Source organism: Malaclemys terrapin, chromosome 7 (assembly GCF_027887155.1).
Source record: "Malaclemys terrapin pileata isolate rMalTer1 chromosome 7, rMalTer1.hap1, whole genome shotgun sequence".
Taxonomy (NCBI): Eukaryota; Metazoa; Chordata; order Testudines; family Emydidae; genus Malaclemys; species Malaclemys terrapin.
Window position 1 is genome coordinate 106,235,524 of NC_071511.1, and position 23,619 is coordinate 106,259,142.

The following is a 23,619-nucleotide window of genomic DNA, read 5'->3' on the forward strand; positions in this document are numbered from 1 at the left end:
GGATTCCCCTATCTGGTTACTGGCTTTTGATGTCTCTGTCCTTTGCCGAGGTGATGACAGTGGTCGCAGCGCTCTGCTTGCTTCTTGCCCCACCGGGCATCTGTTTCAACATGGAGAAATCCGTGCTCGTCCCAATGCAGACAATCCACTTCCTCGGAGCCTGCCTAGACTGCCTTCCAACATACTGCTTCGCCACCCTTCTGGCCCTCATGAAGTCCCTGCACTGCAACCGATGCGCAATGGTGTACCGTTGTCTTTGCCTCCTCAATCACATGGTGGCCTACACCTATGTGACGCCATATACGTGTCTCCATATGTGCAGCCTACAACTGTGGCTCCTCTCTGTCTACAGGCCCCATTAAGCCCACCTGGGGTCAACCTTGACCATTCCCCACTGGGTCCGTGCATCACTCACCTGGTGGACCGATCCTACCAAGGTGCTCGGAGGCACCCCTCTCGCCACTCTCCCCATGGACACCTCCCTGGCAGGGTGCGGTGCATAGTTGGGGGGCCGCAATGCACAGGGGAGGTGGACTCCCAGGGAAGCACGCATGCACATCAACACGCTGGAGCTGCATGCGGTCCACCTGCCTCTTCTCTGCAACCGACACACTTAGGTCTTCTCAGACAACACCACCGCCATGGCATACAAAAACAGACAGGGTGGCACTAGATTCCGGTCACTTTGCATGGAGGCCATCCACCTCTGGAACTGTTGTCTCTGCCACAACATTGTGCCCCATGTGGCGTACCTCCTGAGGACACAGAACTCTCTGGTGGACGCACTAAGCAGAGCTTGGTACCTCAACCACAAGTGGGAGCTCCATGACCCCATGCGCTGCACCATCTGCCAGGCCTGGGGCACCCACCTCTGGGATCTCTTTGCAAATTCCCCCCTCTAATTCTCCAGTGAGGGCCAGGGGTCAGGACTCCAAGGGTGGTGCCCTCCTTCTTCTATGGCATGGCAACCTTCTGTACTCTCTTCCCCCAGTCCCTCCGCAGGACCTGCCAAGATCAGGCAAGGGTCATCCTGATAGCCCTGTGCTGGCTTTGACAGTTCTGATTTCCCAAGCTACTCAACTGTCAGCTCACCCACTGATCAACCTCCCCAACAGGCTGGACCTTCTCTCACAGGACCACAGTAGAGTTTGCCAACCTGGGCCCACTCCAACTGAGGGTCTGATTTTTGGATGGGCTAATGCAGGGATCAGCAACTTTTGGCGCACAACCCACCAGGGTAAGCCCTCTGGAGGGCCGGTTGGTTCGTTTACCTGATGCATCTGCAGGTTCGGCCAATTGCAGCTCCCACTGGTTCACTGCTCCAGGCCAATGTGGGCTGCGGGAAGCGGTGGCCAGGCCTGCGCCGTATTCTTACACACAGTAGGTGGGAGTCTATGAGGGCATGCTATGCCACAAAATTGAAGCACTTCACCTCCTGGGCGCACCATCAGCGTGCCCCCACCCTCCACTGTCTCTGTACCCATCATCCTAGACTATCTCCTGGAGCTCAAGGACTCAGGCCTCATGCTCATCTCAATCCACGTCCACCTCGTAGCACTCACCACCTTCCTCTCTCCTTCCCTCCCATGGATGGTGTAGCAGGGTGGCTACCCCGCTCCTAAAATAGAAGGGGTTAAAAGCAGCCCTGAAGAGGGCTGTGGCTGAGGACGGCTGATTGGGGAAGCAGCCACAACTGGGCCACGCCCCAATTAGGCCACAGCTGGCCCTATAAAGGGCCATCAGCCAGGAGCTAGAGGAGTTTCCCTCTAGCTCTGGAGGGAGATGGTCCTTCCTGCCTGAAAGCTAAGGGTACTGAGGGGGGAGCAGTGCTGGGAAAGGGGCAAACTGAGCTAGGGAGCTCAGGCCTGGTGACCTCCCAGGCTGTGGCCTGATAGTAAGGCCTAAAAGGGTACTGGGAAGGCAGCAGGTCCAGAACCTCCCTTGCCTGTGATGACTTGCTTTTACGGGAGGGACACGGGGCCAGCAGCAAGTAGGATGGCGACCAGCAGAGGGCACTCTGACAGCTGGTGAGCTAATTCCCTGGACAACCAGCAGGAGGCGCCGCAGGGGTGTCTCGTCACACTGCTACAGACGGCCAGTCAATATATTTACCCATCTTACTGGTACCTGGTTTCTGAGGGGCCTAACAAACTGCTTCCCGACAGTCCTTACTGCCACTCCCTTCTGGCATCTCAACCTCATGTTGTCTGCCCTCACCCGGCCTCCATTCGAACTCCTGACCACATGCAAATGCCCATTTATTCATGAAAGTCTTCCACCTGGTGGGTCAGCAAACTAGTAGCCATGTTGGCTGACCTGCTTTCTTTCCCCCACCCCCCGCAATATACAGTTTTCCATAAAGAGAAAGTCTCCTTGCGCCTTCATTCTAAGTTCCTCCCAAAGTTCATCTCCGAGTTTTAGCTCAACCAGTCCATCTATCTCCCAGTCTTCCATCCTAAACAGCATGCCACTCCCGTGGACAGGACACTGCACTCCCTGGACATCTGCAGGGCACTGGTCTTCTACTTGGATAGGACTCGCGTCTGTCACGCCTCCCCACACCTCTTTGTAGGCACAGTGGAATGGTTGAGAAGGCAAGCCCTCTCCTCGCAGCACATATCCAACAGGATCTCTAAGTGCATTACAGAATGCTATGCACACTCCAAAGCAATGCCACCTGGCAGAATCACGGCACACTCCACACGGGCACATGCGACTATCTGTGTCTCCCTGGCAGATGTCCCTTGGCACAAGAGCTGCCGTGCGGCAACATGGCGCTCTGTCCACACTTTCACAGCGCACTATGCCATCGACCAGTGGGCATCTACAGAAGCCAATATAAGACACGTTGTCTTACAGCAGGCTTTCCCCATTATGTCCTCGCACCCACCTCCAAACTGATCATTACGCCATACTCACCCGCATTTGAAATACATAGAGGTACCATCACTCAAAGAACAGGAGGTGGTTACTTACCAGTAACTGCAAAAAGAACGAGGAGTACTTGTTGTTAGGATATAGATATTCAAGCCTGTCTGTAAAGGCCTAGACTTAAAGAATTTAGTTATATGATTATTATTAAGCTAGTTATAGAGGTATAAAAGAAAGAATCTGTATAAGGGCCTTGTCTCACTGTGACAGTCTGAGGCCCTGTTTAGTCATACTGAAATAAGGCAATCTGGGGCTGTTAGAAAGGTGATCCGATCTATTACCTCCAGAAAAAGGGAAGAGCCTAGAAGATGTAAAGAGAAATTTAGTTTGATAGTTTTCTGTCTGGTAAGAATTCACTTCTTAATAGACACAGCTGGGAAACCCTTATGTCTTTATGGATGTAGTTGTGAAATCCTCACTTCTGTATTGTTTTGTATGTTTATTTGCATGGTCTTTGTCTGGTTCTGTGATTGTTTCTGTCTGCTGTATAATTAATTTTGCTGGGTGTAAACTAATTAAGGTGGTGGGATATAATTGGTTAGCTAATCATGTTACAATATGTTAGGATTGGTTAGGTAAATATCAGTAGAATGATTGGTTAAGATATAGCTGTGAATATTACTATATAAATTAGGGGCAAACAGGAAGTAAGTTGGGATTCGAAAATAAGGAAAAAGGAACTTGGATTTAAGCTTGCTGGAAGTTCACACCAATAAACATTGAATTATTTGCACCTTCGGACTTCGGGTATTGTTGCTCTCCGTTCATGAGAGAAGGACCAGGGAAGTGGGAAAGTGAAGAAATAAGCTTTCTAACATCTTGGTGCCATTGACTCAGATGCAGGTGAGTGGCAGCCTCTAAGTCCCCCTTCCAACAGTCCGCGCAGCTGTTTGGAGGGGGTATGGCGAACTCTCGTGATGGTAGTTGCAGGTTCTGGCAAGCTGGAGTAACAGATTTTTTTTGAACAAATGGATAAGGAAGAATCAGGGCCCATACCAGGTGCAGGGGTCCACCTGGGATGAGATTGAGAAGGAGATGGGGGAGGTTTTGGGAGACCCCAAGGGAAAGGAGTGTAGGGAAAAGGTAATGGTATTACAAGGTTTGTGTGCTGGGATGGCATACTTGGTAAAAAGGGAAGCTGATCTCCTCCAACACATTAAGGATTTGGAGGGGATTGTGGATCAGCAATGGATTTTAACAGAAAAATCCAGGTTAGCAGTAGAGGTAGCAGATTTGAAGGCACGGGATGCTGCACGGACAGAAGAGTCTTGTGAGGCAATCTGGAGAGAGAGGGATGAACTTCTGGGGAGAGCAGGAGACTTAGAGGAGGAATTGTATAAATGTAAACATGGGAGCAATGGACTTGGGGACCCCAAACCATCCGCCCCCACTAATGGAGCTGAAGGAGACATCTCAACCACCCTACCCTGAAAAAACACCATACCCACCACTGCCAGTGGACGTTATAAGCCAGCAATCCACAGTTACAGCCCCTGCGACAGAGGCTACCTGGTAGGAATAGTGGCCCCGGTTGCAGGGTGGGGGGGAGGGTGGGGACCATGCCCCACAAGTAGTAGAACAGGTAGAAATCCGCCCCTTGTCCCTGAAGGACCAGGAGGCAGTACTAGGACGTTTGGGAAAGGTAGCCTGGGAGGATTGGGATCAGTTTGTGCTGTGGTTAGTGGAGGTGGCCAGGGAGATGGCGGGTCTAATTTGTGAGGACCAGGTGATCATATGGAATAGTCTTTTGGGACGGGGCACCTTAGGAATCGATGTGGCAGGACTGACACACCCATTTCTAATCCCCGGACAGTTGGCAAAACAGTTGTTTGGAGTGTACTCTCAATACTGCAGGGTTGAATAAGATGAAGCGAATCCCTGGGGAAGCAGGGCAGGATACACTTAATCGCATACAGGCATGGGCACGGTGCTGGGTGAATCCCCTGGATGGTCCATGGGTGATACCCCAGACAGGGGCACGTGGTGAGGGTGTGGAGCATGGTATTGGTGTGGAAATGCTGGAGAAATGGTTGGAGCTGAGCAATCCTCAGTTCGTGGGGCATTTAAGGTTGCAGTACCCTGAACTTGCTCCCAATCAGCTACCCCAGTTTCTGGAACAGGCAGATGTGTGGAGGCAGATGCATCAGGGGGGAGAGCCGGTCCATGTTATTACTGCAGGGGATCAGTACAACGTGGAAAGGGGTGGGTCAGCCTGGAGGGGAGGAAGTAGAGGTAGAGGTCGTGGCTTTGGGGGGTGGGGGTAGTCAGGGACGAGCAGGCAGCTATAGAGCAACAGATCCAGAGACTGCAGGCTAAACTTACTACCCAGGATCTTACCAGATCAGGGGGAAAGTGGTCCCGGAGGTGAGAACGAGCAGGGAAGTGGGAAAGTGAAGAAATAAGCTAACACTTGTGGCACCTTAGAGACTAACAAATTTATGCCCAAATAAATGTTAGCCTCTAAGGTGCCACAAGTACTCCTCATTCTTTTTGCTGATAGACTAACATGGCTACCACTCTGAAACCTGTTACCAGTAACTGGAGGTTCTTCAAGATGCGTGGTCCCTATTTGTATTCCAGTACCTGCCCACCGTCCCCTATGCTGCGGAGAATCTTACGTTGGGGTAAGAGGGAGTCTGAGGGTGTGTCGCCCCACATTGCCTCCTATAACCTCACACAGAGCATGTGGTGACATCAGGAGGCCGTGGGGGGTCAACAGACACTGCTGCTGAAAAACCTTCCAACTCGGGCACATGGCACGCATGTGTACCAGTGTTTGGAATACAAACAGGGACCACACCTCTCAAAGAACCTCCAGTTACTGGTCAATAACCTCCTCTTCTAACTGTTTGCCAAGTGTAATATTTAAAAGTCTATGACCAATATAAAATTTTCTTTTGTATAGACATCTTCATGAAACAGTTTGATTATCCATAAGTCAGATCTTCAGCTGATGTAAATCAGCATAAAGTTATAGCACCTAGTGAATCCAGTCCATAATTAGGTCTTCATTCATGTTTTCCTTGGTTATTCTGTAATCAGTTGCATGCTACTGCTGTTATGCCACACCACATTCTCATCTAAATCAACTTGTTACAGAATATCCTTACTGTATGACAGTGGTTCTCAAACTTTTGTATTGGTGACCCCTTTCACACAGCAAGACTCTGAGTGCGATCCCCCTTATAAATTAAAAACACATTTTTAAATATTTAACTCTATTATAAATGCAGGCAGCAAAGCGGGGTTTGGGGTGGAGGCTGACAGCTCACAACCCCTTGAGGGGTCATGACTCCTAGTTTGAGAACCCCTGCTATGGGACATAGTTGGTAAGGAGCCAGACCTGTATTTACTGTCTGCATGTTCTGCCGCAGTCATCTCAAACTGGCTTTATAGTCAGCTCCCTGATACAGAATCCATTGAAGCACCTTCTTCACTAGATTAATAAAGACCCCTCTTTCTCACAGTGCATTTTAGATTAGAAACCTTTTCCATAAGCAGGTCAGAATAGACCAAAGGAGCAAATTAAAGTTGATATACATTGTTTATAGCTGCCTACTATATAAGAAATACACTGTCTTTCTCCTAAGCAAAGCTGTAACAAGAGCTAGTGCCATTATTGAAAACAGCCCTTTCCCCAAATACCGATGAAAACATGACATGCTGAACTCGACTCTAGGTTACTGATATAAAATTGGAGAAAGAAATCTATCCGTAAACACGTTTAGCTGAGGCTCTGTAGGGGAAAAAAAACAGGGTCAGGAAAAGGGCCTTATTAGCAGAGAGAGCTTGAGCAGTGAAGCACCACCTTTGTGGTACTGAGGTCCATATTAGCAAGTTGCCAGGAGCTCAAGGGTCACAACTAATTTCCATGTCCTTTCCATAAATTGACATGGCTTGTGTCAATTTGTATTCCCTGTGATACATTTAGAAATGAAACACAACTGTAAAGATGCAGCTTTTCTTGTTTTCTCTTCTCTCAAACACTCATTTCTCTCCTTCTGAGGGCCACTGTTTTCTTATATCATTTTCTCCCAGTTAGGTGATTTCTTCTTCTTGTCTCTCTCTCCTATCACATCACTGTTTTCCTACCCATTCTTTGTCACCTCCTCCTAACTCCCTCTGCCAATCATCTACCTCTGCCTCTACTGCCAGTCTCACCTTTTTCCTGTGCCCCCCCTTGCTCTCCTTGTTTTCCTCCTCTTCTCCATTCTGTTTTCCCAACTGCCATAATTACCATACTATGCCCTTCCCCATTTTTCCTTTGTCCCTCTACTTCATTGCACCCTGCTAATACCATGATTAACCAGTGTAGCTACCAGCAGATAAAGGGTGTGTCGCCATGTGGAAGATATTCCAGAATGAGATCGGGTGTGAATTTCAAATTTTCCCATTAAGCTCAGGGCTGACCTTACTGTGAGGCGAACTGAGGCAGCTGCCTCAGGTTCCAGCCTGGGGGGGGGGGGCACCCCTGGGACCCAGAGTGTAGAAAATTGTGTCTGCTGCTGGTGCATATTTATTTTCTCTGCTCTAGCTGCACAGAGATGGTGGAGTGCTGTGCTAGAGGAAGGGGGGCACAAGAGACATAACAGGCAGGCAGGAGAAAAGGTGACAGGGAATAACAAAGCAGCAGGAGCTGCAGGGAGAGAGAGAGGAGGAGGCGCTTCTTATGTACCTCTCTAGCACCCTTGGGAGCCTGGACTGATTAACACCAGCTTCTCAGGGAGCTTCCTGTTTCCTACTACTTCCCTGAACCCACTTGAGGAAAATAGGCAGTCAACTGAAATAGTAGGAGCCACTTAGGCCCTTAAGACGCAGATATCTTCCCTCACTCAGGCCCTGCTACCAGCCTGCTTATTTGTCCCCTTCAACTGAGTGTACTATAGCTGGCACAGAACAGCAGTCATGAGTGAAAGAAGAAAATGCCCCTCTAGGGAAGCATTCAGAAAAAGAAAGCAAAGGAAGCTTTTCTATCTAGGAAGGAAGGAGCTCTCCTGTGATACATAGTCACAAATGTTCAAGGTGAGCCTTCCGTCCCCAGTGAGGATGTGAGTGGTGAGGAGATGTCTGATCTTCCAGTTAGTCAGAGTGCAGGTGACCTGGTAGCTACTGCACCATCCATATCTCTATCTCAAATGGATGTAACCATGCACATTCCTGAAGAAAATTGTAGATCAGAGAAGAGTGTGGTGGAGGTGCAAGAAACAGCTGCTGCTGAGTTTAGTTCATTAAGTCTAGATGATCCAGGACTGTGGACTCACTTGAGCAGTAGCCTGAGGGACTTCCTTGTACTGCATGGGCCACAGCAAGTGAAAAACTTCATGTTCCCCAAAGACAATGAAAATAGAAGTTTCCATCCAACACATTACTAGCATAAAATCTCCAATGGTGACAAAGTGGAGAGGCCATGGCTTATGTACTCAAAAACCCAGAATGCTGCATAATGTTTTTGGTGCAAACTCTTCCAGTCTAATGTTCCAGCCACATTGGGTTCTATAGGAACAAAGGACTGGAAAAATCTGGATAGAAATCTGGCATGCCATGAAAAGGCAGCAAATCACCAGAGAACATTCCATAGATGGAAAGAACTTGAGATGAGACTAAGGTTAAAGGCCACACTAGCTGATCAGCATCAAGAGAAGATTGCATCAGAGTCTCTTTACTGGCAAAATGTTCTGAAAAGGCTCATTGCCATTGTGAGAATGCTTGCTACCCAAAACCTAGCACTGCATGGCACTTCAGATCAGTTGTATGTGCCAAACAATGGAAACTTCCTTAAAATTGTGGAGCTGATGGCTGAGTTTGATGCTGTACTCCGGGAGCATCTAAGAAGAGTCACCACCCGAGAAATGTACACACACCAGTACCCTGGAAAAACAATTCAAAATGAGATCACACAGTTACTGGCAACAAAAGTCAAACACAAGATTGTGGCAGATCTGAAGTCAGCAAGATACTATTCTGGACTGCATACCTGACATCAGCCATATGAAACAAATGGCTTTAATGGTGCGTTTTGGAACAACAACAGAACCTAGTGAAAATGTCCCTGCAGTGGTGACTGTCAGAAAGCATTTTCTAGAATTTATTGACATTGATTATCCTACAGGAGCTGGTATGACAAATGTGCTTCTTAAAAAGCTGGAAGATACGGGAATTGCGATAGCTGACATGGGAGGTCAGGGCTACGATAATGGTGCCAACATGAAAGGAAAGAACAGAGGAGTGCAGACACGGATCACAGAGTTAAACCCTCGAGCTTTTTTTGTCCCATGCAGTTCTCATTCATTGAACTTGGTGGTCAGTGATGCAGAATCAGCTTCTAGTGAGGCTGCTGAATTTTTTAAATGTAATTCAAAGCATCTATGCATTTTTCTCTGCATCAACACATTGATGGCAAATTCTGAAGCAACATCATCTCTGACACCGAAACCAACGAGTGCCACACGATGGGAAAGTCGAGTGGAGGCAATAAAGCCTATCAAACACCAAATTGCGATGATAGATGATGCCATAGTTGCCATTATGGAGGATAATGCTATGACAGGAACGGTTTGTGGGAGAACAGTGGCAGAGGGAAATGGAATCACCAGAAACATACATAACTTCAAATTTCTGTGTGGCTTAGTGTTGTGGCATGACATACTGTTTGAAATAAATGTTGTAAGCAAGAGACACCAAGGTGTTGACATTGATATATCTGGAGCAATGGAACAACTGGACAAAGCAAAGTCATACCTACAGTCTTACCGGTCAGATGAGGGATTTCAAAACATTCGGAAGAGTGCACAGACGTTTGCAGAGGAACTTCACACTGAAGCTATTTTTCCACCCATTCAAGAATACAAGGGTCACCGAAGAAGACAACATTTTGATTACGAGGCACAGGATAATCCCAAAGGAGACCCCAAACAACAATTCAAAGTTGAATTCTTTAACCAGGTGCTAGATTGTGCAATTCAGTCAGTTGAACATTTCATGCTGCTCAAGGAACACAGCAGTATATTTGGGATGTTGTATAATATTCCAAAACTCCTCACTATACCTGAAGACAACCTACACCAGCAATGCAGGGTACTAGAGACAGTGTTGACAAATGATGACATGTGTGATATTGATGTGAGTGATTTAGGTGATGAACTGAAAGCCCTTTCAAGATACATTTTAGCAGGATCAAGTCCAAAGGCTGTTCTGGAATATATGTGCACAAATAAGATGCCCACCCCCTTTCCAAATGCTTTTGTTGCTCTGCGCATACTTCTAACACTTCCTGTAACAGTTGCCAGTGGAGAACGCAGCTTCTCCAAGCTGAAGTTAATAAAAATACATCTGTGCTCCACAATGACACAGGAGAGGCTGGTTGGCCTTGCAACCATCTCAATAGAGCAGGGGACGGCAACGTAAAGTTGTTAGGTCTCCTTTATTGGGATAGGTAGTAGAGCAGAACCATGAGAGGAGTAGAACAGGGAGAAGGCAGAATTGAGACCTTTCAAAGTTTTGGCCCAAGTAAGGGGGCATGAGGGCATCATTTGAGCTCCCCGCCCCAGTGCCAAAATGTTGTGGGCCAGCACTGATTAAACTCTATCTACTACCAATGTGAATTAGGCTAAAACCCAAAAAAGACACTTCAGTGGAATGGCTATTCTGGAATAATTTCCCCATGGAGGCAAGTCCAAAGCCCGATTGATCTGTAACCAACGTGCTGGCACTTCCTTGTTCTGTGCCCCGCAGCTACCCAGTAAGCAGTTCCATTCCCTACTAATGGGCTGGGCGAAAGGAAGGTGCTACTAGCAGAGAGCCATGGGAGAGGAGCTATGAAATAGTAGCTACCTGCCACTTAGGATAGGTAAAATGGATAAAGTAATTCCTGACCTTTGTTGATCTTGTCCATTTAGACTGTAAGTTCTTCAGGCCCGGGACTGTCTAACTATATTTTTTAGTGTGCCTAGCACATTCAGGTCCCCATCTTCATTGGAGGCATCTAGATACTACCATAATACGAATAAATAAGAATTTTCATTAAGGCCTGATCCTGCAAACACAAGTGAATAAATAACTTTACACAGATGAGTTAGAATGCTCATCTGAGTAAAGCTACTCACATGCAGAAGCAGGTCACTTTCATATTATTGTAGGCAGTCAATGGAACGAAGGTTTTACGATGCAAGACGACTAAATTCCTTCTAATTAACTTGCCATCTCTGTAATGCTCATTTTTATTTATTTGGTCATTAACTCTTTGGCAAAGAAAGACTAACTGCAACCAAATACAATGGTATAATAAAATTGCACACAATCTCTCATGTGCCAACCACATTGAAAGGTTTTTGTTTTTTTTTAAATCCATTACCTTAGGGAACTTATATTCGTAATCATAACTCAATGTAGTATTTCTGTAAGAGGCAATTCCACATATATGCAAAAAGTTGTTTCCTATGTGGTTCAACTGCAATCTCCCTTCTTCCAAAATGGTATATTGTGCTTTAAACAGATACATGTATGCAAGTTTTATTCCTCAAGAAATCTAACACATGTGCTTTCTTGACTGTGGTTTATTTGAACAGAAAGGCTGCTTCTTTCTTATGGATTTCAGGTTGTCCATTTTATATCCACTGAAACTTACCAAATTTTGAACAATTTCATTTGCTAGGATCTGTAATTGACTTCATAAGCATCATCATTGTATTCCTATCACATAGAAAGATATTTACAAGAAAGTGCTGTTTTTTCCACCATAGCTGATTACTTCATTACTATTTGCAATATCCCTCGTATTTTCCTTTTATGAAGTCTATTCTTCACACACAAAACAACACTGATAAGAAAAATGTTTTTTCCTTCATTTTGAAAGAGGAAGTTGTAAGAGCTCAAAATTCTTTTGGATGATGGTCAATGTTGACTTGTATGGAGTATTTTAACTTTTCATAGTAGCCAAACAGAAAAAAAAAATATTTTGTATTGCCATTCCTCACTTACATACACCATTAGTACTAGTTATGCAGTGACTGCACGCAAGGAGAAGAGGGATACAAAACTGTTCTAAACTTGAACTGACCGACTCCAAAGTTCACCCAAAGTCCAGCTTTTTTCTTCTTTGTGATCAGCAGGTTTAGTGGTCATTCCCCATTTCCTTTTAAAAGTGCAATGCTTATGTTGAAAATGAGATGCTTACAACAGATAATGAAAATTTGGTGTTCAGAAACCCTTTTTGCTCAGCTGCACACATGCCAAATTGCAAACAATATTAAATGGTGGTCGTTTTTTGGCTCACAAACTGTGCAACAAGCATCCTTCTCTCAAAGACCAATGAAACAATGTTACCATCTTTGGAGAAGCTTGACGACCACACAGTAATGACATTAATTCATGCCTTGTAGCAAGATTACTACTGTTCTTTACTAATGAACTACTTAATTCCACAGTTCTTTTGGCTGAAATAAATTGCAGCTGCATTTATAACAATTCCATGAATGCTCACCAGTCAAACTGGAATCAGAAAGGTTGATTCTAGGGTCATCCAAAATTTTCATTTTGAAGTCATTTCTGCTGTTGTCATCTCCTGTAGGAAACCTTTTATGTGTTTACTAATTGTAAATTAACCAGGCCGAAAACACTGCCTCCGGAAACAATGGAAACTCATCCTGGAGACTTGGATGTGCTATTGGAATGCAGCTGCATCTAGATTTGGAGAGGGTTGCAAGAAAATAAAAGTTGGGCTTGTACTCTTTTTTTTTTGCTCCTTATAATGTATAAAGATGACCTTTATTTATTTCTTTAAATAACTAAAAATTGTGTTTGCTTTTCAAAATATTTTTAATGCTAGAAATTCAGGCCCTGAAAGACACACTAACAGAAGAACTAGTGAAATTATGACATCACGAGTTAAACAAATGAAAACTGAGCAACTGAAAAAGGAGGGGATGTTTACTCAAGTTATTTAAAACTGTTTGTTTTGTTTAGTTTTATGTTAACACCTGCTAACTTTTAATGATTAATTACAATTTTGGACAAAAGATGGCTTTTTAACATCACTGCTTCTTCAATAAAGGAGTGAAGTCACAATACACATGCAATGAGACCCATCAGAGGTTCTCCCACAAAGGTAGTGAAGATCAGATTTATTATTCCCAATATTTCTAAAATAAAAACAAAGAGAAGGAAAAAGCCTAAGAAGAAATCCTTTGCAGCCCTCTTTATATATCATAAGACAATAAAAAAATAGTAGAAGCTCATTTAAAAAAAAAAAACCCTTTACAGATCACTCTTATAAACATATGTGGACACAATGGACTGAATTCATCCTTGATTTAATTGCATTGTTGTTACCTATCCTCCCTTGATTTGCTACTTTTTTTTTTTTTGTATTGCATGAGCTTAATTGAGGGCAGAATATGTCCCCCAGTCCAAAACATGGATTATGGAATTACCAAATTTGCAGTAGGAAAGTTAAGAGTGAGTTTTATCTAAAAAGTTCTTTTGGTCTAAACACATATAGCATGGTTCTGAAAATATGCAATATAAAGATTTGGAACACTTCAATCACATTTGAAATGTAAAAATTACAGTCTATAATTTGGACATTGTGTGATGTACTGTAGGATTAAAATACACCTCTCTAATGAACATTTAAAAAATAATAAAACAACAACAAACCTTAGTGTTCCATGTGTTCTAGCTACTGCATATAAAAGTCTAAGGCAACTCCATTTAAAATCAAGTGTTTGTTTTTTCATTTTGTTTACAAAGATTACATGATCTGATATCTTTTTATAGGAAACTCTCAAACCAAACCCTCCTCAAAAGCCTTTGCCAGCAAATCCTCTGAACAAAACTGCTCGGTTTAACAATGCCTCCAGCCCAATATTTGGACATCAGAAACTTGTGCCTCACATTACTCCTGCCTGTAAGGTTAGTTTTGCTAATCAAAATGTTTTTTATGACCTATAGCAAATACTTTACTGGAAGTTGTAGACTCTCCCTTACTTGGAGCTGACTTACCATATTTTTGGAAAAACCACCATTCTCTCCATTTAAATGGTCTGTCATCAAATAAGGTTCCCTGCAACTCCCTTACCTATATATTAGCATTGTGCTTGTATCTTACTCTGGTAGTAAACAAGTATATCACAGAGGAGATAAAAAATGAAGACATCTATTATACAGCAATGAGTTATATTCTAACTGCACATAAAATACCATTGTAGAGTACCTTTATTTATTACCAAGATACATAGCAATCATTTTCTCTGTGTTTACCAAATATGTGAAAGATAGGGCCAGAGTCTCAGCTACTGTAAATAAATGTAGCTCTATTTTTTTCCAATGCCATTTTATTACCAGCTGAGGATCTGTCTTTAAACACCTAATTCACTTTATTTTTTAAACTCTTATGTAATAATAATTTCATATTGTACATTACTCGGACTTTAAGGTCAGAAGGGACCATCGTGATCATCTAGGCTGACCGCCTGCAAGGAATGATGAAGAAAGACTGTGGCAAGGAGCGCAAGAAAGAGATAGAGAGCATTACCCTACAGCCCTCATGAAGGCAAAACTCATGCAAGAGCTATATGATCTTATATAATGTATGAAAGACCGCATGCAGTAACTTTGCACATTGAGATGATATTCTGCTGTATCAACAATGCTTTATTGGCAGGCACCTCCTTTAAGGAAGCTTGCCATTATTTTATAGTTTCAGCATTACCAGAAAGTAATGTAGTTGGCCGTGGTTCAGAAATTTAGTGTCACAAAGGATGCAAGGATTTCATTACATTACTTGGGAAGAATTCTTGGTGAATAAAACAGAATAAAACTAAAAACATACAAGATAAATAAGTTCAAACAGGCATAGCAAAGATTTACAGTAAAATCATCCATACTGTAGATACAGAAAATTGTTTAGAAGCTTCAGTACTTTGCTTTGTGATTTCTGTGTCAACACGCGATTTAATCTGTGCCCATTAAAGAAAAACAAATACAGTTTTTCTTTCAAAATCAGGTCATTTTGCAGTGACTTTTCATGAGGAAAACTGTGTGGCAAGATGAGTGTTTGTTTTTACGAACTCCTGCCCCCCCACCAAAAAAGCGAACAAACAAGCGGATAGTGACGTTGCAGCACAAACTGAGACACTGAAGTGTGATTCTGAAAATCTTCAGTAGCACAAAAGAGATGTCTCTTACAGCAGCTGCTTCGAAAGAATCCAGTAGTTAGCCTTTTCAGACAGCACAGTACTGCTGCAGACAACTAGAACTGGGGATGATAGCATTGCCACCTTTTTGAAAGATGATAGCAATTTAACAGAGACTCATATTTGATAGGAAGTTTGGGGTTTTTTTTTTGACTAGTGTAGCCCTGTATGTAGGAAATGTACACTGAGAATCTTCATTATATTCCTCCCTTAGCCATCTCAGCCCCATACCTCCTCCACACACAAACATTTAATCCTTTTAGGTGGTATTTTAAAGGGTACCTCCTAGACCGTATCTTCACTAGGAAGTTTTATCACCCTTTGTCTAGAAAGTCTCACCCGTGTTAATACTGGTTCATCTCCACCAATGGTAGCACCAGTGGGGGATCCAGTGTAAATAAGGCTCCATTAACTTCCAAATTTCCATTTTATTATTGTATCATGTAACCCTAGAGTTTAAATCTTCTACGTATTAAAAAAAATTATTCTCAAAGAAATAAAAATAATGGAGTTGGAAGCAATAGCAGTTCTACCCTGAGGCACCTAGGGTGATGCTCTGCTCAGAAAATTGAAAAATAAAACCAAAACAACATTTTACTTTCCTAATAATTCTGTACGTTATGCATAGCTCTTAACTTACCAGTATTACTCTTCCATGTGGAAGATCCATGGGAGGGAGAGAGGAGTTCCTCCAAGACCCTGTATTGTGTATTATGCATTCCAGTAAGATGCTCTTAAGAAGCAGTAACAATACTTCAAGGTGGCCACCCACACATCTTTGAACTGGTAGCTACAGTACAGGACTAAGAGGCATTTTTTAAAGTGTCCTAAATTAAGTGACCCCATAGGGAGCTAAGGAAGGTTATAACACACACCTAGAACTTAAGCCTAGTTCTGCCACTGGTCAGAGGGCAATATTTTAACAGCTGAAGGGACTTGTTTGAGGGTCACACAAGGAATCTGCTTCTAGAGCAGACATGATGGTAGCTTCAAAAGAAGTTGGATGTCCTACCTTTTTCCAACATAAAAGTTCTGTGCTGCTTCTTCACAAAATGAAGATAAAATTGGTAAATCCCTTTATTGCTGAATGAATTAAGCTATACATATCCTAATGCCAAAATTAAAAATAGAAGTTTAACAATTTCTGACATTTTCATTTATATATTTCTCATCTTTTTTTTAAACAGACCTGCACCTAAACATCCACAAGTGCCCAGATCCAGCAACACTGCCTATGTGAAATGACAAGAAAATCTGACACCTTTCTGAAAAAAGTGAAGACAGAAGTTTGCACTATCTTTAAACTCCAACTAGAGTGGGTTTAAAAAAAATAACAATACTTCGAATTTTTAATGTTTAAAACGCCATTATTTTTAAGAACTCTGAGCTACTGCTTTTGGTGCTGTGCTGTGCTATGGTGCTCATGTACTTGCTCAGGTACTTGTAAATTATTAATTTATGATGAATATTTATTACAGTGCAGTGCACTGTAGTAGATATTTTTTACCATAGCTGAGTTTTCCTAGGAAGGAAGCCTTTTTTATAATATTTCAATGAACTTGAAACATTCTGCTTTGTGTCTTATGTAGAGTGTTTAGTTTTGATCTATTCTTTATAGAGTACTGATACTCATGGATAAATCAATGGATAAACAACTCTAGTGATCTCAATGGTTTATAACAAACCTGTGAATGATTACATCAGGGTGAGCCATGGTTTTCTGGAATACAGTGAAATGCCCGATATCTGCACATGAATGTATACCGTATCTGTTTAACCAAAATAACTGTTACTAGTTGTACTGTAATTTCAAGATGCCTGGTATCACTGTTTGAAATTGTCAGGAAATCTGTGCTTAAAGAGAGCATATTGGTTTTGGACAAATACTGTATATCATAAAATTGTATTTTTAGCTCACGGTTTTATCAAACTCAACACAATCGTTCCGTATCAATGCAGATTCAGGCCTTCCAATGTAATCACATTTTTTGGTGCTTTGGTAATTAGATAAATTCAATATCCTATAAGATAGTGACATCTTACTATGCAATATAACTATACAGTCAAATACATTAAAAACACTAAGATGCTATATTTACAAAGAATTGTTTTAAAAATAGATTATATGCATTTCTGCTGCCTCACTTCTGCTTATCAACTGTATTTTACATATTTACTGCTGTTTTGTATCTAACTTCTAAAATGTTATTCTGTCTGTCGCTGATGGATTTTTCCCAAAATACTCATACTCCTGTGAACGAAGTGTTAAAAAGATGTCTTTATACTAAAGTACATGAGGTGTCTGAAAACAGACAGGATCTTCATATCTCTTGAGCACCATTCAGTGTAAAAAGGAAAGCTACTTTTGCCCTTCATCTGTACATCGAATCTTCATCAAAAAGCAGAGATTGGAAATCAATACCTTTCTGATTTCTGTTTTGTATTTCTTAAAGCTGAAATTGTTAGAGGAATATTTTTAAGTCCTACTTTAGTTCCCTCAAATCACCATGTGGTGGGGTTCATCTCTTTTACAGTGATAAACAATCAAGCTACTACTGACCATTGCTCCATATGTGGGTTAAATTATATTAGGAAAATGGTCGTATTGCAGCAAAGGCTCACAGTGACGACTCCTCCCTAGCTTTTCCCACTACGCTAACCTAGCCCAACTAGTGCTGTAAACACCTTCACTGTGAGTGTAGATGCAACAAATTCATTTTCAACACTGCTACTGGAAACATGAGTGTGTGTGCATTGTGTGAGGTCTCTTCCACACTCTTCCTGTAACGCTGCTAAAAATAGTTTGTTTCACCTACGCTATCAACAAACTCTTCTTTTCAATACAAGTTGAAAGGGACTAAGTGGGAGCCATTACTGACATTATTGTCAGCAATGGGTTAGTTTCATGTTTGTTTCTTCAAGCAGAAAGAAACGTACAGAGGCCTTTGTATCTCATTTCAGTGAGTGTAACTCGACTTAACTTTCTCAGTCTCCACTGTATCAAGGCAACAATATAGCAGCCAGGTTTACGGATGAACTAAACAGCTAAATCCACATTACCAACAAAACAAATAAACCAAAATAGAATCCTCCTCAAAGACATTTCAGTTCCTAAAACATGCATATTTAATAAAATTACCAGTGATTTAATTTATAAGACATCCTGGAAAATGCTAACAAAATATTTATGATAAACATGGAGAATTTCTGAGGGTGGTTGCACTCTACTTTCTTTTATATTGGATTTGGCAAACACCAAAACCAGGTGCTGTTGTGGCTATTTAAGCAACCTTTTTATGAATTTTGGATAGGTATTTTTCTTTTGTTTTTAAAAGCCTTAACTCCTTACTGCTAGCAGTGGCATCTTGTTCTGTTGCCAGAATTAGGAAAATACATCACTTTTAAAACATACTAGGGTTCATATGGACACTTCAGTCCTTTATAGTCCTTTTTTAGGCTCCCATTGACTATACTGTATCAAAATATTTCTGTATTTCTGATAATGTTTAAAGTGTGGCCACATTGAAGTGAATGGCAACACACCCAATGACTTTAGTGGGGCCAGAATTTTACCTGAAGGTTAGCTCCTCAGCTGATGTACATCAGAGCAGTGTTGACTTCAAGGAGCTGTAATATTTTACAGCAGCTTGGGACCTGACTCCTCAGATCATACTGGAGTAAGTTTTCAGTATGATATGCAGGGACTTAATCCTAAAACGTCTATTAATATTAAAAGGACACAAAATCTTCTGTATTTTTTTCTTTGTGATAATACCCTTCTGAGGTAGAAAAGTAGTCAGCATTTTTGCAGAGCTTTGCACATGTAAAGTATTCTATCAAAGTGTTCTAGTTTTAGAAAATCCCAACAACATTATTTGAAAGTAAATATTTTTTCTTCATTAGCCTTTGGCAAACATTAAACTTTTCCCATGTTTGTAATACAACAGAAGACAATATGGCTTTCTTTTTTGTCTATTTCCTTATTTATGTATTAGCTTCCCTGCATAATTGTGTGCAGTGATGGAAATACTGTTTAATTTCTGCTTCAGAGTCTGCAAAGGAAGCATGGAGAGTACTAAAAATTATGGCAGTAAGCCCGATAAAGGGGTTTTTGAGGGGATTGGGGTTTTTTGTTTGTTTTTGCAACTCTTTCTTGATTTCTCAGTGAAAAGGTTATACTCCAGCAGATTGTGAACAGGTCAAATTATGGGCCTATATAATAGTGGTCTCAAGAGCTGAGAGGCTAATTTTCCAGTGCCTGCAACTGACATTTACAACTTAATGCTTTCTGAAAATAAGATATTTCAAGACTAACAAGCACCAGGAGACAAATTCTTCCCTGGTGTAACTCCATGCAGATGCACCAGGGAGGATTTTTGGCCACTATATATAAAACGATTACATGTCAAAATATGTAAAGAGTGTACACTACCTTACAATCTAAATTTCTTCAAGTTCACCATCATATGAACCACACAATCAACAAAATATAAGCAAATAATGGCCACTTGCAGGGGGAACACTTTTATGCCTTCGTAACTTTACTGGGCATTGTGAAACTAAAATTAAAGGCCATTGTCCCTTGTAATTGGCAAAATTATGTGACAAAGTGGCACACAATGTAAAAATCAGACTGCTGCAAGGAAGCTAATGATTTGAACTGGTAATCTGTAGTGGTGCTAAGGCTTATTAGGGTGATACACGTATAATTCTTTAAGACTACTTTTGTGAAAGATGTATTAGCAAGAACAATTTAAACACGATATAGAGGAACAGAAGTTGCATGACTAGTCTGAAAGTTTTTAAACCAGATCAACTTCCCCTCACCATCATCAATGTGTTTAAACACAAAGGTACACTTCTTAAATAACCTGGATAAAAAAAGGTTCCATTTGCATATGGTTTATGAAGAATTAATAGATGTGACTACTCATGTTTTGAATATGCTTGTGTAAAACCAACAGACTCCGGTCATCAGGCGGGATCAAACCTGGGACCTCTGGAGCTTAGTTCATAATCCTCTACTGTATGAGCTAAAAGCCATATGGCTGTTAGCTAAGGCTGTAGAGCAGACTCAATCTCTCTCTACGTGGTCTCACTGTCACCAGATGGGACAGAACACCAAACCCAGAAGGTGTATGGGTTACACTTGCATATTACAGGTGGTTATAAGCACATCAGTAGATGTCTGTAAGCCACAAGTAACCTATTAACCTGTTGGATTCTATAACAACTGATTAACCATGTATCAAAGCATCTGTTAATCACCCATTAACTTTTTAAAAACTATTTATAAATGGAACCTTAAAAGTGTAACCAGCATCTCTAAGCAATACCCCTTTAACAAGCTGGAATTCCAAGCATGAATATTGCAATGCCAAATTTACAAATGCTTCATGAATCCAGTGAGGTTGTGTGTATAGCTCTTATTACAGGATCAGATCCTGAGTTAACACCCATGCTGACAAAACAGATTTACAAGGATCATAGATGGGTTAAAACTAATCTGAACCATAACAGTTAAGTCATGATACTTTAAGATTGACTTTCACATGATCTTGCTTTTTGCTTATATGACCTACAGTGAGATGATGCATCATCACTAATCAGACAACTCTTGCTATCCCAAGATTCATCTTAAGTCTGCATGAGAAATCTCTGAAAAATACCTTTAACCAACTTGTAAACTAATAATTTACAACTACTTAAAACTGCTGACTAAACAGGGGGATATATATCAAAGGTTATTAAACATTTAAACTTCTTAAAGCAAAACAGCTCAAGCATATGTAATGATTTTGAGATTAATTTTACAGTTAAAGGCTATGATACAAGTATGTATGACCTACTTGAGACTTGCTGACTCATGTCCTGGTTTGGAAATGCCAGAGAGATCTGGACCCTTTGAAAGCATTCCCACATTCTAGAGAGGTAAAAACTTAATGCTTTGTTGCTGCTGTTACTGGTAAACAACACTCTCATAGAACCTGGGGAAGAGCACGTACCTGGGCTTTCCACAGAGCAATGCATAAAGGTGCATTATGTTAGTGCATGGGACTGGAAGTACAAATGACCATCAACAAACCAGTGAAAATTACTAAATATGCGAAGTACAAAAACTGTATAAAACGGAGACAGATATGGGGTTTTCCCATCTAATGTCTTTCAATTTTAGTAATCATAGGTGTTGCTTTTATATAGATACAGGTTTTCATATACTAGTGTAATTTTTCCACCTGCGTGTCTTCTTTTAAATGCCTAGTTAGTTCAAAGCTGCTGTACATGGCTTTTTTCCTGGCAGGTACTTTTTTTAGCATCAGTTCTGTTTGGTTCTGATTATTTGAAAATCCAACGTTATTGCACTATTTGCTAATGCCCAATAAATGTTACTAGTTATAGTTTGTTTTTAATGCATTTAGACATTTACAATAAAGTTGAAGGAAGATTTATTCGTTAATTATCTTTTAGTACACTAGGAAATTTACTTTTGTAAACTCATTAGTGCCAGAACTCATTCTACATACAGATTATCCCTTCTGAACAGCAACTAAATAAATCTATCCACAAGAGATTATGCCCCTATGGATCATCATCACATGTTGCAAAATATAACTAAATATGAATGTAGCTAACAGAAAAAGAAATAAAATACTAATCTACTACACATTTAAGAGAGCGTGGGGTCTAATGGTTTAAATATGGGAATAAGAATTGGGAGATCCTGAATTTTCATCCTTTTCTTGATACAGAGTTCTCTTTTTGATCTTACACAGTTACTTAACCTCTCAGCATCAGTTTTTCCCATCCATGAAATGGATATAGTAACACTTAATTATCCAATTCATAGGGTGGTTTTGAAGCTTAATTAGTTAGTAGTTACAAAGCACTTTAAAAACCATTAAAGTGCTACACGTTATCTAAGTCACCTCAAACTTTCATCTCGCTGTCAAATTCCTGCTTTCGCATAGACTCTTCTGGATGGTGTTTGCTTCTCCAACATACCTGAATATGCCTTTCCAATATACATTCACATCTATTTCAAACCAACAGAGACTTTTGTATGTATTAATTTATGTTTTTAAACAAAGCATTAAAAAGTGTGACCAGTGACTGTAAACAATCATTAACAGAGCAGTCACAGAAAAATATTTTTAAAAGCACTTTAAGGCAGGATATATAAAAATACAAGGCATGTTTTCACTAGGTTAAACTCTGGGGAAAAAAGGTGCTATTGTTCTAAAAAAAAAAAATGTAGCAACTGATAAGTAATTTTAACTGTTTAAACTGCAGACCATTTAGCACAGTATGATCTGAGATTAAAGCTACATAAACCAGCACATTACTTTTTATGAACCATTCATTTATCATGCTTCAGTTAAACTTAAATGTGCTTAACTTTTTCACACACTTAACTATATAACAGTTTGTGTTACTTTTGTACACATTTCTTATAGAATTTGTTATTTTAAGATATTACAAGTGAACACAATGTAATGCTGCAATAGCAGGACACTCTATTCATTGTTAAGAATACTATATTCAATAAACTGTAAACACATTTGTTTTGTTTTGTCTTATGTAATTACCAAAACGATTTAGAAAAAAATGCAAGCACCACATCAAGAAAAAAATATAAGATACTACCTAAGAAATCAATACGGTAACATCTTTCTTTGCTAGGTATGTCAATTATTTCATTTTGACACTCTAAATAACTCTAAAATTTCACCATGCAACAGAATTATTTTTCTTATACATTAGCATATCACAGGCACTTTTTTGTTATACATGTATGCAGATATTTTCTAAATATGTACTTAAAATTTTGAAAAAAAATGATAGGAGTTTGAACTACCACCTTTATATATGGTAAAGTAACGGAAAAAACTTGTTTACAAATAGTGTTTTCTTTAGCCATTGGAAGCCATAGAGCGACAAGCTCCCATTTTAGAGCTGCATTTGAAATAGCTTACTGAGCGTATGAAGGAAACATAGATGTCTAACACAAGCTTAATTTCTCATACAACATTCCTTGCTAAAGCGTTTGCAGAACAGAAATTACGTTAATATTGAAGGAACAGTTTATCTGCTTTTCTATTACTAAGGGGTAGGAGCAGCTTTAGGCAGGCTAGACAGCTACTTTTGGTGTCATATTTTTGGGTATCCTGAAATTTCCTTAAACAACTTGTGTTTCAGCATTATGTAAGTTTGTCATTAGTTTAAGAAGCTTCCAACTCCTTCCCAGCTGCAGATCTTGCTCTGTTAGTAGACCTGTACATGTAATATATACATTACTGCTTTACTTGTTTTAAACATTATATAAGAAGGTACTGTGGAGAAAACAGTATGTAAATATAATTAAAGACTTTTCCTGATACATATGGATAAGAGGACTGAATTAAGGTTGCACAAGCAACTTTAATTCTGGTATTTCCTTTTCAGTGCTTCTGTTTGCAACTTTAGTAACATTCTTCTAACACTTTTGTGTGTGTAATTT

General features: G+C 40.8%; 1 protein-coding gene across 3 annotated transcripts in view; it reads left to right on the plus strand.

The window, feature by feature from the left end:
* Nucleotides 1–22,680, plus strand: part of ADAM12 (ADAM metallopeptidase domain 12) — a 308,978-nt gene extending 286,298 nt beyond the window's left edge. The window contains exons 22-23 of one of the 3 annotated variants that reach the window (XR_008445733.1): nt 13,705–14,516; nt 16,310–22,680. Coding sequence is in view for 2 of the 3 variants with exons in the window: in XM_054035537.1 (XP_053891512.1) it covers nt 13,705–13,878 (174 nt within the window). In the remaining variant the exon portion in view is untranslated. Of the gene's footprint in view, nt 1–13,704 lie in introns of all 3 variants that reach the window. The other 2 variants (XM_054035538.1, XM_054035537.1) reach the window with 2 other exon arrangements.
* The last annotated feature ends 939 nt before the right edge of the window (nt 22,681–23,619 follow it).